The sequence below is a fragment of the Artemia franciscana genome, chromosome 16 (genome assembly GCF_032884065.1).
Source record: "Artemia franciscana chromosome 16, ASM3288406v1, whole genome shotgun sequence".
Taxonomy (NCBI): Eukaryota; Metazoa; Arthropoda; class Branchiopoda; order Anostraca; family Artemiidae; genus Artemia; species Artemia franciscana.
In genome coordinates, this window is record NC_088878.1 from 18,373,494 (window position 1) to 18,390,324 (window position 16,831).

At 34.2% G+C, this 16,831-nt stretch overlaps 1 protein-coding gene across 2 annotated transcripts in view; it reads left to right on the top strand.

Annotated features, from left to right (window-relative positions):
• LOC136037167 (uncharacterized) overlaps positions 1-16,831 on the top strand; it is a 71,182-nt gene that overhangs the window by 18,645 nt on the left and 35,706 nt on the right. For both annotated transcript variants that reach the window (XM_065719710.1, XM_065719711.1), the window contains exons 2-5: positions 4,640-4,857; positions 7,637-7,731; positions 12,353-12,430; positions 14,780-14,826. In XM_065719710.1, the coding sequence (XP_065575782.1) occupies positions 4,656-4,857; positions 7,637-7,731; positions 12,353-12,430; positions 14,780-14,826 (422 nt within the window). In that variant the 5' untranslated portion in view covers positions 4,640-4,655. The remainder of the gene's footprint in view (positions 1-4,639; positions 4,858-7,636; positions 7,732-12,352; positions 12,431-14,779; positions 14,827-16,831) is intronic.

Sequence of the window (16,831 nt, forward strand, 5' to 3'; positions counted from 1 at the left end):
GCAACTCTACTTTTTAAAACAATAAAAAACTGTAGCGTAAGGAGCGGGGTGTCGAGGAGGAAAAACCCCTTTCATATACGGAGTAATTTCTGTTCGTTTTAAGTTTTAATGTCGCTCCTTACTTTCATTTCAAAAAACTTGTTTTTTTGTTTAATTTCTGAAAGTTTTTGAATTAATGCATGTCTGATTTTGGCTCTCCGTACATAAATTATTAAAATGAAATTTGCATATTAATTCTTTTTTTGGCTAAATGGCTTTCACTTAGTTTTGATCAGACGATTTTGAGAAATAAGGGGTGGGGAAGGAGGCCTAGTTGTAAAAACTTGTTTTTTTTATTTAATTACATATTAAGATTGACGGAACAGTATATAGCCTAAAAATTCAATTAATTATTACTTGTTTTGGAGGAGGATGTAAGGATTGTTTTGGGTAACCAACTGACAGACTGTATCTCAAACTGTATGCTGCGTGAAAATGTGGTTCAATCCAACTTTCAAAGGCTATAGTGAGAGAAACGTTGAGTGTAGGATACGTTCAGCGGATGAATGATGACAGATTTCCAAACATGGTTCTTATTAGTCAGCCGTGTAAGGCCGAACGAAAAGCAGGTCGTCCTGAATGGAATGGGAGGATGTAAAGAGAGATTCTTTAAATATATTGGAATGGAGGAGAAGCGTACTTAGCATTATTGGCCTAAGGCGTCTTGGTGCTACAATGATTTGTTAATAGTATTACATATTTTTAGATAGATGTTTTTGCGCTACCATCTGGCAGCATTGACTGCGATGCTGTTTGGTCTTCAGTTTAGTGAAGTGATCTTGGACTACCATTAATCTTCAGCCGTGGAATCAAAAGCCAAAGTTGAATCCATGTCCCTCTTTCTCAGTATATCTAACTTTTTAGCTACATCTGTAAAATAGTGCAAGCAAATGACTGGTAGAGCCTAGCATAAACAAATCTGGCACATAATTTTTCAACAGTTCACCAAGACCTTGTAGTGGTATAAAATTAGCACTGGCGTTGTCAAAGTCAATGTCTATCGAATTTTTTATCGGTTTTTCAAGGTTTTCAAGATGTCCACGAATAAGACGTTTTGCCCTTTTGAACTAGCAAAAGCCCACAGAAGATATCTTGCAAAATATCCTTAGAGTCTGTATACTTGGCTATAAGCACCAAGACGTGCCAAGCTTTATCTGTAGACTCATCAACTATTAGGGATCAGCTTTGCTGATAGACTCTTCATGTCGCCTTCTGGGAATTTCTTCATACTGCTGCACTGATCCTTGTGTGTTCTCAGCTAACCTAAATTTGTGGTAGTCTGATCCAAAGCGGCACTTCACATTTGCAATACCTCCACATGTGTCTTTAAAACAGACTTTACAGTATATCAATTTTGGTTTGTTTGGAAATTTCCTTACACAATTATAAATTCCTCTATTCTAAGGTCATTTATCAGAAAATTTATAACTTGGGGATTTGGCTCTAACAGGACAATGCCTCTTTTGCAGCACATGTTGTTTGCTGTATTTTGCACTTTAGCTGGCAGGTACATTTTCTTCCTTTGCTTTTTCTGTCTCAGGAAAACTGGAGTATATTAAGGAAACTTTAATTTCTTCATCATCTAACAACAATTTATTTTGACTGAGCTTCTACTTAACTATGGTCAATAATTGGGCTTGGTCCTATATTTAAAGGAAATTGGTTTGGAGTGGATATGCTGGGTTTCACATAGTGTTCAGAACTTTTGCTTGTTTCAGGCAGAAAACAAGACTGATGAGCAGCTGAACTAGGTGGCAAAGTCAATGAAGCTTCTTGAATTTCCATAGACCTACAATGCTTAAGAGCCAGTGGATGATTTTCTTTCCTTGGGCATACCTTCTCTTCCACCTTCTTTGGGTGAACAAAGGAGGGTAGTTAGATTTTTTTACAGACGTGTTTACAACATCAGAGGCAACGCTATATCTTTACCTATAGTAAAGGTCATATAACCTCAATGTTTATTATTCATTTGTTTTTCCTATGGGCACTTCATATGAAAGGGGTGATAATAAGAACATTCATGGGGGCTCATTCGATTCTAAATTGGGTCTTTTAGTGCTCTTATTAGAGTCTAAAGTGTTTGGAGAGCAACTAGCCCCCCCCCCTCTACGCCCTTTTTCCCAAAATATATGTAATAAAATATTGAATTAGCCATTTTGTTAAAGGTAGTTCAATGATCAGACATCAAAACTCCAAGGCCAGCACAACTCCCCCCCCCCCCAGAGTCCTGGGTCAGGCGAATCAGAGATCCTGAAATAAGAATCTGGTTTGACCTTTGCAGAATTTGGTTTGAATTACGTGTAGATGGGGAAAAAATCTACTGATCCATGTGGAAAGTTATTTCAAAATTTACTTTTGTAAGTGCGAAAATTATTTTTCCAACTGCCAGGGAGCATTCTCTTGACAGAGTTTGACCATAATTTTTCTTTATTGACACAATATAAGATAGGATTCATTTCAACAAAGCGGCTATCACAAGCCCAAAAGGGCCGAATTCGCACTTTAGTGTCAGTACAAAATCATAAAATTGCGATAAATAAAAAGTCAAACGATAAAAACTCGTTAAGTTAAAACAGGGAAAACAAATTTAAACAAATGTCTAAAAGTCAAAGTTCGCAATTGCAAAACAAAGACTAAAACTATAAGATAAAAGTGGAGTGAAGAAGGGGGGGTTGATTTAAAATTTCAACTATGTGAGGGATGAACGTTCTTCTATGTCTTTCAGTGGAAACTCTTATTGGGGCAAGAAGAGGGATTTTTCTTGAAACGGAACGCGGGGGGATAGTTGGGGGGGTATATCCTCACTAGGGAAAAGTGAAGTAGTATGAGGGTTATGTACGGGATTGTGGGCAAACAGCAAGGATATTTGTGCTCTCCTTTCCTTAAGGGTGACTAGATTTGCTCCCCAAAGAAGGGAAATGTAAGGCACTTTAACTTCATTGAAGATAACTCTTAGGCACCTTTTTTGAACGGCCTCTATTGTCTGACAATTCATTGAAAATGCCAGGATACCAAACAGGACAAGCGTATTCGAGAGTAGGAATCTTGTTTGAGGATAGGAATATAGTTATCCATTACCTTTTCTAGAGAAAGACGAGTGGGGGGTGGAGATATTGGATATCTCTCTTGCTGGACGATCACGCAGTGGTTGGATCATGCACATGAGAAGAGCTTTGAGGTGTCTCAGACCAATTGGCCCCTTCCACAGAAGCTGCGAAAGTAGTTTGTCGCCTTTATCTTCAGTTGCTAGTCTAGAGCAAGAGAAATGCTGAGAATGCTAAGAATAAAAATTGATGGAGATTTACTATTGGTAACCAAGTTTCTTGTAACTTTCGGCTCATCATGTCTAAGTGCTTACGAGAGCCTTAACTCCTGCGAAAAGAGAGATGTTGTCGAGCTGCTGGCACTGATGTTGAAACCAGATTCACCGGTTCGATGTTGGATTATAACCGTGGAAATCTCAAAATTAGGTCTTTAGAAACTACCGTAGCTTCATCTGGAAGCCTACCCATCAGTGAGAAATATGGCCCTTTTTGACTGATCAATTAGACTGGAAAAAGCTGATATTTGACTTAGAATGTTAATGTTCTTCAGAAAACAGTCCTTCACAATACATATTGAAAGGCATATTTGATGAAAGAAAAAGAAAAGTACATTTTGTAAAAGTTGGCTTGTTGCTAACCTATCTAAAGCATTTCAACAGCCTTTATCCAAACAACACCTTGAGATAGTAATTTTGTTCAAAATAGTCGAAAGACTCATAAATTTATTTTCGGAAATGTCAATCCTCCACGGCCCTCAGACCAAAGACTGTAAGGTAGGTAATCCATCCATTGTTTGAATATAGTACGTGATGTTTAGAAAGGACGGTGTGTTTGACCTTTATTTTTCCAAAATTACGAAGGACATTCGGGTGAGTATTTCAGAAATGTTGAGGTTTCCAGGTTTTAATTTTTACACTTGGAGATTTTGCCATAATTCCTATACGTAATTCATTTTATTTGTATTGCTTTCATTTTGGTGACTAAATTGTATATTTGGAGATGATGAAGTGAAAGTATAAGTAAATTCGCCCCTTCCACCGAAACTGCGAAAGTAGTTTGTTGCCTGTATTCTCAGTTGCTAGTCTTGAGCAAGAGAAATGCTGAGAATGCCAAGAATAAAAATCATTGGATATTTGTTATTGGTAACTAAATTTCTTGGAACTTTCGGCTCATCATGCCCAAGTGCTTGCGAGAGCCTCAACTCAAGCGAAAAGAGATTTGTTGTGGAGCTGGTGGCACTGATGTTGAAACTAGATCTTCCAGTTTGATATTGGATTGTAACCGAAAAAATGTAAAATCCTGGTCTTTAAAAACTACCGCAAGTTCACCCGGAAGCCTATCAGTGAGCAATTTGGCCCTTTTTGACCACTTATTGATTAGACCAAAAAAATCAGATAATTTTTGCCACAAGGGTGACAAAAACCAAGGATTTGGTGAGTGAAAAAACCTGTAAGAGTCTAATATATTTATCAGTCATTTCCTACTTTTAAAGGCCTTAAATTATAGGCCTGTTAAACTATTAATTTGTCTGTTTGGGTAATGTTTTCCACTTGTAGTTGAAGATTTTCCAAAATGATTGACATTCAGATTAACGCTGAAGAAGAATTTGACTATATTGATGAGGTTGCGGATTCAAACAATTTCTCTGAAGGGAAGCTGACAGAAGAGCCAATGGAAGATGAAGTAGAAATTCTTCATGAAAGTATTAAATTCTTACCTCCAATCAGGGAAATGAAGATTCCAATTCCAGAAAAATACAAAAATAAGACGCTTGGTGAGAATTGAAACCTTTTCGTGCTTATTCATAAAAGAAACTCAAAAGCGTCTGATTTAGTTGTTATTTTCTATCTTTCCTGGGTTTTTAGAACTGGATTTCGTTAAATTTCTATTTTGTTTAAATTTCGTAACGTTATGCATAAACGGAGTCAGTCCATCTTTTGAAATTTTACAGGAGAGAGAAAATAAACTTGACAAATTCCAGCAAATCGAATTATGGTTTAAAGTTCTTTTCAAAAGAATTAACTTGGCAAATTTTACCTCCTTTTTCTGATGATGTTATATTTAGTCTATTGCTAATAATTTTCCAGGAAATGGAGTGAATACCTTTAAGCAAAATATTATTTTCCCAGAAACAGGAAAAATATATCGCAAAAAATTTTTAGTCTGCAAAAAATTTATTCTTTATGATTCAAAAGGAGGGCTGAACCCTGATTGAAAGCCTTGCCGATACAGAGGACGTAAAATTGCATAATCTACCATCAATTTCTATATTCAAATCATTGATTCTCAATACTCTATATACTGGCGAGTCTACTAGAAGATTTATCTAATATACCCTTTATCTTTGAGACAGTCAGCTGACGCTGAGGCTCACTCACATAATTCTTTTAATATAAGTTTTGAACTTAGGAGAAGAAGATTAAGAATAATGTTTTTATTCTTTTGAAGTAAACATTTAATTGCCTTACTCAATGGACCTTACGGGTTTTGCTGTATACAGGCTTCTTAGGGTAGACAATACTGAAGAAAAACATTAATTGTTTCATTTGTAGACTAAACTAAACAAATTTTTATTGAAAAACATGTTCTTATTTTAAGTAAGTATGGGATACATGCTATTGTTAAAGCACACATTCTTGAGGTATTTTTTTTCCTTCGAAGCGGTATGATTTAAAGATTTTACTTATAACTTTGTTTAGAGTTATTAAAAATTTAAACGCCAAAATTCAGAAATGTTAAACTTTGCACAGGTATAATTTGTTCGGGTATTTCTTTGTTACTTAGTTTTTCAGCTCGCTTTGAAAATAGATGACAGCTACAGTTGCTGTAGAGGGTTACTCAATATATTTTGGAAGTAAGCTTTTTCGTAACGTTTGGCTTTTCCGCTTAAGAGTTTCGAAATGGACGGAAAAAAGTTTAAAAAATGTATCAAAATTTTGGTTATGAATGAATGGATAATAAAATAAAGAAAATGATTCTTTATTATCAAAAGAACTTTCACAACATCAAACTGCAAAATTTGTCGTTCACTGTCAGGTAAAAAAAAAATAAAAAACAAATTAACATAGTCGGCATATCATGTTTTGTGGTCAGGTACATCAACATATGACATTATAAAAACATTGTTGCTCTTCTTCAGGTACAATATGAAAACATACAGCGATGGTCCCGACTCATCTGTCATTTAAAAACGCTAACAAACAAACTGCCATATTAAAGGATAAAAGTAAAATTTTCACTACCCGTTGTTGTGATCACTGGAACTTTTCTCTCGCCTTCTTAATTTCCTATACTCTTAATTCTTTACTTTCAGGGCTTTCAATAGATATAATATCGTTAGCTTATTAAATAGAATGCGTCTAAAATAGAATAGATGATAGAAATCATTTACAAAACAATACAGGATAATTCCTGTTCATTTCAAGTAGTATTTTTCCTTCTCGTTGGAAAAAGTCCTCAAGTATGATTTTAATTGAAAAAGGAGTATTATTTTTTCAGGGGCTAATGAAAACTGTTAGAGGAATATAAATAACCTTCCAAATATCTTTTCAATGTTTTTGTGTTTCGTAGATGGCAGAATCTGTGGAATTTGTCCTTAACTGTTTAAATTTAATTTTCAAGAGGTTTAATTCTTATAATTATTCATAAATACATAACCCTATTCGTTGTTCTGATTTCATAACTCCAAAAATACCGATTTTTCATGGATAAATATAAATCAGTATTGAAGGGTTTGCGAACCACAAAATTAAATTCAAATGTTCGTAAAACTGCATAATTGTTATCTACTAATTTGTTCTTGTTGGCCAGCTAAATGAACCACAACATTTACTCAGTAGCTTATTTTTGATTTCAACCTACCTGAATCCCCAGAAATTACTACTTAATAAGCTGAACCAGTTCCTTGCTTCTATTGTCTAGAGCCTTCTGGCATTGTCTTATCAATTGTCTACTGATGTTCTCCCACCTTCTTTCCCCATCATGAAAATTTGAATAATTAAATACATTTCGAAATTACTTAAATAGTCTGCTTTTGGTTTTTGCTTCCTCAAGGATTCAAGAAACGACGCTAATGATATTGGTTTTTTAAGCAATAGTTAGTTGTCTTAGTTAGGGGGATGGGGATTTAGACAGAGAACCAACTTTACACATAGAAGTAAGAAGACTATAAAAAAGACATATAATGCCTACTAAAAAAAAAATCGAGAAAAAGAAGAAGTTAATTTTTCCTAAAAAAGAGAGAAAAAACTAAATGAACAAAGCCGTGGTTTGTTACAGGAGAATATGGCAAGCTTCTGATGAACGTTTAAAGTTCAATCTGGAAAGAATTCAAAACAAAAGGGTACTTTTAAAATAAAAATAGAATTAGTGTGAAATTTACAAGTTTGAATAATCTAACCCAGGCCGTATCCAGCGGGGGCTAGGGGATTTGACCTCCCCCTTGAAATTTTTTTCTGACTCGTAAAAATGTAACAAAAATGAATTTTTAATTTATTTCTAATTACTTTAAACTTTCAAGCTATGTTGATAATGGTTCTTTTTTGGTCTTTCAGATCAAATCGTGGCTGACAAAATAAACTCTGGAGATATGATCGATTATACAGAAATGAGGAAAGCTCGACATAAACTGTTATTCAAAGCAGGAAAGGTAAAATTAGGAATGCAAGCTGCCCTCCAAACCGGCTTTGTAGTGGCCATTAAAAAAGCTTTTGCTAGAGACAAGTGAAAATTCGTGGTCAATATGATAAACTAACTCAAAAGCATTCCTTAAAATAGCCTCAATAATAGCTTAACGTAAAAGAAGTATAACGCGAATAATAGCTTAGCATATAAAATAGCGTAACGCTATTAAAAAAAAAAACAAGCGTACTTTACTAAAAATGCAGTCATAAATACTAATGCTTTTGGTTAAATATATTTTTAAGATATTCACGTTCAGTTGAACTGCTGTATCAACCTAAATTAATGTAATGTAAAATTAATTTGGATCGGAAACTTCGATAAAAGTAATAACGTTAATGTAGTCAAACTTAATTTTAACATATTATCTTGTGTTTTTGTCTCGTAATTTTACTTCGAAAATGACTTAAGAAGGTATGTCAAGGGTGCTGGAATGGGAAAACGACTTATCCCAATGTCGGGGTTTATGTAACTCGGTCTCTCAGGACTAGATTATCCAAGTATACCAATTTTCAGAAAAAAACCTCAAGGCGAATTGGAGATAAAATACATACATGCATCCAAACACAATTACTGCTTATTGAAAGATTTAAGATGGATTCTTGAATAACTATCATTATCATCTTTATTTTCCCACCTATAATTATTATTCTATTGTAGTTACTTTTGGCTGATTATTTTTGTTGTGTAGTTTAAATTATGTTTGTCTATAATTTCTTTGATCAAAATTTGCATTTGTCAGTCTTGAACTTGCTCGCTCTTAGGCAGCCACCGTCTATAAGACTCCACTGTTATAAGTTGCTGAAACTAGTCGTAAGGAAGCACTTCTTTAGCTATTGGAATTCAAAAAGCTTCATTGCGTGACAACATACTATAAGCAAAACTTATTTCTCTCTCTTTCTGTACAAAAATGGAAGAGTTAAAAAGGGGTAAAGAGGGAAGCTCTGAATAGATTGGGATGGAAGAAGAGTGTGCGGATCTGGGTTAGCCGTTGGTAGTCTGGTATTACAGTGAGTTTTGGCTAGTTGTAGTAGAAGTAATTGTTCATTCTAAAAGCCTTTACTTCCTTTGATAATAATCGATAATTGGTTTATGTATATATCTGTGTAATTAATACTATGAAAATATTTCGATCTTTAAATTTCATGAACCTAAGTCGTCAGTATAAAGTAAAGTTAAAATAAAAATTAGAACGATGTTGGGATTCAGGGATCCAAGCAATTCCTAAGCTAATATAACTTCAGATTATATCATCAAATTAATATTGAATAGAATGTCATTAAATTAATACAAAATTTTATCCACTGTAAAAGTTACCCTACTGATCGTGGCCCAGCTTAGAAACGGCTGAAAAAAGAAGGAAAAAAGAAAGAAAAGAGAACCTAATCAGAGCCCCAAACAGTGATTCTAACACTTGGCCGATTACTTTTGTCCTAATATAAATTGCTTTTAAAAGATAGTTGCCAAATAATAAATGGTTATTAATGGCACTATCATTTAGAAAGCGGTAAAATTTTTGAACTCAACCTTGAGTCAGTTAAAAAACCTATCTTTTTTCACGATATAAATGTAAAACTACTACTGCTATTACTAAAAACTCACTTCGACACCAAGCCGCCTGAGGCCAACCACGCTATGCATGCTCCTTCTCCTCCATCAAACTTTATTTAAAGCATCCCTTTTTACACTCTCTTAAGAAGTTCTGATTTCCCGCAAAATTCATTGTTACAACCTCCTTCAAAAAGTATGATATTCGGCAATCTTTCATCCGCAGAAGGTATCCCAGCCATCTCAACCTTTCATTATAATCCTGAGAAGTGGGATAGAACGATATTTTTCACACAGCTTACATTTTGAAATAAGCTCAGCCAGACGGGTATCCAATACAACTCGAAGACAATTCTTCTGAAGAATACCTAATAAGTATTTTTCATAATAATAAAAAAAAAAAAAATTATAAATAAAAAAAAAAAAAAATACCTAATGGTCCGAAGTCAGGCCTAAATGCCAAAAGGGAAAAGCATATTCTACCAGCGGTTGGTTAAACGTGAGGAAATACGCAATAAGTGTGGAGTTGAGACGCCAATGCCCCAGCTTATTCCCAGTTAATGCAAATCAGTACTAATGCTAATTTTCGAGTCTATTTTTGCGCACTGATCGAACAAAATATCCAAAAACTATTCATTTTGCTAACATTTTGATCTAAAATGGTCAAATAATCAGCATAATTTTTTGTTTGCTGATTTGATGCCGTTCTCTCAAATGGCTTTTGCCGTGTTCATTATGACATAGTCCATTAAAATGATCTCTTTAAATAAGTATAGAGGGCAACTCTGTTTAGCTTCTGGTTCAATACAAAACCTGCTACGAACCTCGTTTCCTATCTCAACCGCATCAAAGTTAATCTCGTACGCAGAACAAATCACTTCAATGTACTTATCTGCTATACCATTCAAGGATATTAACTTTACTAAAGGTCGTCTATCAGCTTAATAAAATGTTTACCTATATGCCCTGGGGGCATAAAAAGATTGATACTGAGCAAAAAATTTATTCTTTACTCAAAATTTTATAAATTAAAATACAGCAGAAAATGGCTCAAGAGTGCGTACTTTTTAACATCATAGTTCCTAAAAAAAAACAAAAAAACTGATGACGCGCCCCCTTCCAACGTCTCAAGGAGCGCCAAGCCCTTTGAAAAGGGGTAGGACGCTTGGTTGCTTGGTTCTCCTCTCTGCTCTTGGCTTCTTTGATTTTATCCCCTGCATCAACCTTGATCATAAGAAATGAAAAAAGTCCACGATTGTCTTGTTCTACATCAATCTTATTGGCTTGTGTGACTCTCTTCGTGATGTGGTGTCTTCTTTCAAATCTCCTATTAAGTGGGGTGGGGGGTCTGGTTGCTCTCAAATTACTTTTGACTCTTAAAAACGACAATATAACTTCCTATTTTAAATCAAATGATCCCTATCTGAAGTTCATAAGACCGCTCACTCCATAAAAACCTTGTATGCCCCAAGCCATAACTTACAAACCTATGTTCAAAGTATGTTTTTGGCCCGGCATTCATTACTGAAAGTTTCATTTTCCTAACTTAGCCCCTTTTCAAGATAGCAAATAGTAGCTAAACACGAATTTGACAATCAGCAATCGTTCGTAGACTATCTTCCAATTGATTTGACAGTTTGTCAAAATAGTGGGAATGAGTTAATCAAATTTAGTTAATCAAATCAACTCAATGGAGAAGGCAATCAACTCATACAGTTCTCAATTATTAATCTAAGAATAAAAACTTGGCCGGCCCATCCGCCGCCCTTCCTAAAACCATTCTCTTTCTCTCTTAGAACTCTATCTACAACATCTCTTAAGTCTAAAAGTATCGTCACAATCAGTAATTTGCTTGCTACAAAAAGCAGGATAGTGCCTCTGTAATTACTACTCTCTCTCTTTATCCTTTTTGTGCAGAAGAGTTTAATTAAAGTTTTTCTGAAACTGCTTTTTATTTCAGTTTATTCCAAAATTACTCATAATCTTTTTTAATTTATCTCTAAACTTATCTCTAACTTTTAATCATGTCTAATTTTCTTCGCAAATGAATATTCCTTTTTTGTCACAAACAAGTATCACAAACTATTTAATCATATCTTTATTATTTCTTGCAACTATCGCGCTTTAACAGATTCACGAAATGTTCTACCCATCTCTCCTCAACTCTTTTTTTTTTATCACTGATTATTCCTATTTTTAACTGGGAGAAGTCCAGATTGACTATTGTCTCTCAGTTTTCTGCCGTGCCAATACAATACTTTATTATTAATTCTGTTTTGTTGTATCTCCTAGATCTTCAGGGATTTTATCCGTGGCCTTCACTTCACCACCACCTCAATTCATATTTAACGCTCTCTCTTCTTTCCTTACATTCCCCTTACTTTAAATGATCAATTAATCTCCCTAAGACTGTTTTACCTTTTTTTTTTTAGCTTAATATTATTGTATGGCTTTCAATCGTATGCTTAATAAAGTAGTAATATATTATTATAACACTAATCAACGCCATCTACGTAATGAATGTCTTATTGTCTAAGTAACTGGATACTCAATCTAGTTTGTTGAATTTCTTCAGTATCTGGGCACAGAAGTAAAAGCCGAGCTCTTCAGATTTGACTGGAGCGATGTCATACACATAACATCTGGGTTCTTTTGATTTTGGATGGCACGAATATATAGAACAAGGTCAGAATCGAAATGTTACAACATGGATAGTCAATGGGGAATTTCTATGATTTGGAAGTTCGCTCTTTCTCCGCTTGGATTTTTTAAGCTTTCAATACTTTCGTATGGCTGTTTTAAGATTCGTTTAAAAAAATATATATTTTTGAGCGCTGATTGCTTTCTAGTGTCGTTTTTAACGATTAATCTAAAGAAGCCGCCAATAAATCCAAAAAAGCTCCAGCAGTGTCTGGAATGCTCTCTTGTAAATTTTGTAATTTTATTTTCTCAGTCTTTAGATTCCGCTTTTAATTTTTTCACTTCACTCACTAGAAAGTGAACATTCTTCAAATAATTGATTGTCATGAATTTCCTTTCAGATTCGTCAAAGATATATGAAAAAGAGGACAGTTCCTGTTATGGATCTTAGGATAAAATTGAAAATTAGTAGAGCTCGGGTAAGTTTTCTAATTTAGTATAATCTTAATATTTTAATTATTTTTCTAGTCTAGAGTTGGGTTTTGGAGAAAAATCTGTCTCTTAGAAGATTTTTCAGGATGAACAATCAGGGGGAACAATTATCTATCCTGAAGGAAAGATTACCCAAATCTTATTAAAAAAATATTTTTCAAAGCCTTCATGTTTTCCTGTCGTTTCTTTATAAAACATACTTACACTGATAGCTAGAAGCATCTTCCATAAGTGAGGTTCGAACCCATGGCCTCATATTTTTTTCTATGCAAGAAATTGGTGTCGAACTATGATGATACATTTTTTAAACATATTGTCATAACTGAGCTCAACTCCTTGTCGACAAACTCCTTATAGGGAAAACTAATAATGTTCCCTTTAAAAAAAATTGAAAATTTGCACCTTACAATTTTGGTTTTTCATCAACGCTAATGTAGGACCTTCATTCGTGTTATTTAAGGTTAGAGAATTCACACATTTAACAATACATAACCTTTACGGATTTTTTTTTTTTTTTTACAGCTTTGTTTTGTTTTCAATTTTACTGGTCAATAAAATACTTTTTAATCTTCATAATTTAATTATGATAAAGAATAGTCTTTCATAGCCATTTTAATATTCATAATTTAATTATGATATAGAATTTTTTTCATCAAGACACATTCATAGGGCTTTAAAATTTGAATAAACAAAAAGTATTTTATTTGGGAATCTATCATAGTCAAAGTCACTTCTTAATTGTAAATTGAACAACCCCAATCCCCACCGTAACTCCTCAAGATAGGTCAGTACAAGCTCTTTTCTGGGAATAGGTGGTAATTAAGAAAACAGTATTAATTCTCCATGTAATGATTATCATCCCAAGATGAATTACACGCCCAACTACCTTTATTGACTGTCCAAGTTTAATTTTTCCCCCTAAGTATTTGAAATGTTTTAATGTCTTTACATGCTGTCACAAAATGTTTGTTGTTTGGTTGAGCGTAATTTAATATTTACAAAGGAGAGAGGTAACTTATTAAAGTTAAATAGAAACAGAACGTTCTTTTGTTTTTTACCTTTGTTCAATTTAGTTAAAAAGCAACTTTGGTAATTTAGGTAAAACTTCAATTTCTTGCCAATTTTCAGGGGGGGGGGAGAATAGTTGCTTCCATGACAAGCACTTTTATGCGTCTTGTCATGATAATTTGACTTTCAAGGAGAAATAATTCTCACTAAAACAAAGGAGAATCGATGTTGCTTTGGCATTTGTGTTTTCTTAAAACTTGCTTTGAAGAATAACTTTCGACACACACACACATATATATATATATATATATATATATGATTATTTATCTAAAAAACTACATTCTGGCTTTATATTTTACATATCTTTGCTATTTTTGGTTTGTATTTTTTGAACCCAAATACTCAGACTAATTTGTATTTTGAAAATAAGAAATATTGAACGGTATTCAAGAAAACATATCCTCTGCAGATCGCTAATTGACTCAAGAAAAGGCTCTTAAGATGGCTCCCAAGAAAAAAAAAATCCACAACAAAATTACCCATTTGAAAATAAACCTTTTAACTCTTCTGAAGCCTACGAAATATTCTTTCTGAAACACTTGAATATGAAATTTGGTAACTAAATTATTGTAATGACATAAGAAACCTTTATATTAAAATCTATTAAAAATAATTTCAATCTAATAAGAGACGTTTGTTCAATATCTCAACTAAACATGATGGGTGTATCTTTCTATTGATGTCGTTGTATAGGAACAAAAAATTTAAGCAACGGATCAAATCTCAATAGGTGCATAATTATCCAGAGACAGTTCGTAGCAAATCATGGTTTTCAGTTATGAAAACCATTGTGCAAAATCATGGTTTTCAGTTATGAAAACCAAATGAGCAGCAAATGGTGGAGCAAAGAATTTTCACTTTGATGTCCTTCGTGCTTTAAGTGTTTGATAGCTGAAAAAATAAGAAAAAAATGTGCTGACACCAATCTGGAAACAAATGAGAATCAATTCTACCCTACACAAAAAACTTAAAATACAAAAAAACACACACACAAAAAAAAATTAATATGAGACAAAGTCATTATCAATTGTTAGTTAGGGGCCTTTACTGAGTTATAAAATCCTAAGGACCACTGTACCTCGTTAACACATATACAACATCAGAATTGTGTCTTACATATGTAAGGTGTCTAAATCGATTAAGAAAAAACCTATTCAAGAAAGGCTTATAGAATATAGGGTTACTATCAATTGTAGTTAAGTAAAATTAAGTAATGATATAGTTATGACATTTTAATTATGGCAAGTTTATTAACAGTCTTTTTTAAGGCCCTTCAAAGAAAATATACAAGAAGTGGACCAACTGCTGAAAATAGGTAAGATGCTTTTTTATTTGTCCTTTCTTATTTTAAATATGAAAATTCTAATCCCTATAAATGTATCCCATAGAAACAAGAGATTCAGGTATTAGTAATAGATTTAGGAAGTATTCATTGTTAATTCTTCTGAATGATATTGCCAGATAATGTATTTGTGTTGCGAGAGCAACACTTTGGTTTTGTCTTTTTTTTTTCTAGTTGTAATTTCTGTTCCTTATTGTCAAATTCTGCTAATAAGGAATAAGAAAGCCAAATTTGCGATTTGTCAGCAACGTTCTTTTTTAGGAGAACAATGCTTACAAACACTTCCATACGTATAATGTATACTTTCACTATTCTCCTATTTCTCTAATTCGTTTTTTTTTTTACATTTCATGAAAATATCTTAATTGGTTTAGAAAACACAGCAAAAGATTCTAGTAAATCTCTCACCATATATAATATGTCAACGGAAAAATTCAAGTTTGAATCTATTGGACGCTGTTTTTTTTTAACATTTCATGAGAAACATTTAATTTACTTAGAAAACACAAAAAAAAATGTCCAGTAAAACTTAAAATTAAATCTGTTAGTCCATTAAGTCCAGTACTGACTTAACATTAAATGTTAGCGTGAAACTTCAGATTTTGGACTCTGTTCTCTACACTTTATTGCCGTTTTTTGGTTTGTGGTCCACTTCAAAATTTTAGGTTTTGGACTCAGTTCTCCCCACTTTATTGTCAGTTTATTGCCACTTTATTCCCAGTTTTTGGTTTACTGGCAACTTTAAAAACTAGGTTTGGGTGTAAAGAGGGAGGCCTTGAATAGATTAGGTTGGAGGAGGAGCGTGTGTAGCTGTGTTGGCCTCTGGTGGCTTGGTGCTGCAGTGGTTTACTGGTAACTTTAAAACTTTAGGTTTGGGACTCTCTTCTCCCCATCTTATTGCCACTTTATTGCCAGTTTTTGGTTTCCTGGCAACTTGAAAACCTTGGGTTTTGGGCTCTGTTCTCCCTACCTTATTGTCACTTTATGGCTAGTATTTATTGCACTTGGTATTTACCTAGTGACATATAGTGATCGCAATTTCTGTCCGTCGGTCTGTCTGCCGGTCCCGGTTTTGCTAGTTCGGGCACTTCTAGATAAGTTGGGACGAAGAAAGTTGGCAGGCGTATCAGGGACCGGGCCAGATTAAATTAGAAATATCGCTTACCAGATTCGACCATCTGGGGGGGGGGAGGGATAGAGTGGAGGGAGGGCTATTTTGAAAAAAATTAGTAAAAATTATGTAATTTTAACTTATGAAGAGGTGATCGGATCTTAATGAAATTTGATATTATAAGGATCTCGTGTCTCAGAGCTCTTATTTTAATCATGACCGGAACCGGTGACATTGAGGGGAGTTGGAGGAGGAAACCGGAAATCTTGGAAAACGCTTAGAGTGGAGAGATTGGGATGAAACTTGGTGGGAAGAATAAGCACAGGTCTTTGATACGTGATCTACATTACCGGACCGTAATCTCTCTCTTTGAGGGAGTGGGGGGGGGGGGGGGGTAATTCGGAAAAATTAGAAAAAGAAGTATTTTTAATTTGCGAATGGGTTTTCGGATCTTAATTAAATTTGATATTTTGAAGGACGTCATTTCTCAGAGCACTTATTTCAAATCTCGAATGGATCCGGTGAAATTAGGGGGGGGGGGAATTGGAGGGGAAAACCGGAAATATTGGACAACGAATTGGAGGGGGGGAAATTGGAAATCTTGGAAAACGCTTAGAATGGAGAGATTTTCTCCCCACCTTATTGCCAGTTTTTGGTTTACTGGGAACTTTAAAAATTTCAGGCTATGGACTGTGTTCTCTCTGCTTTCGGTCCTCTGGCAGACCATACATTTCCCCAAAGACTGAAGAACAGGAATCTTAGTAAAACTCTCTGAGAAAGGAGACACGAAAGAATATGGCAACTATAGAGGAATCAGTCTTCTCTTGATCACTGCGAACCTCTTCACGATAATAATATTTGGAAGAC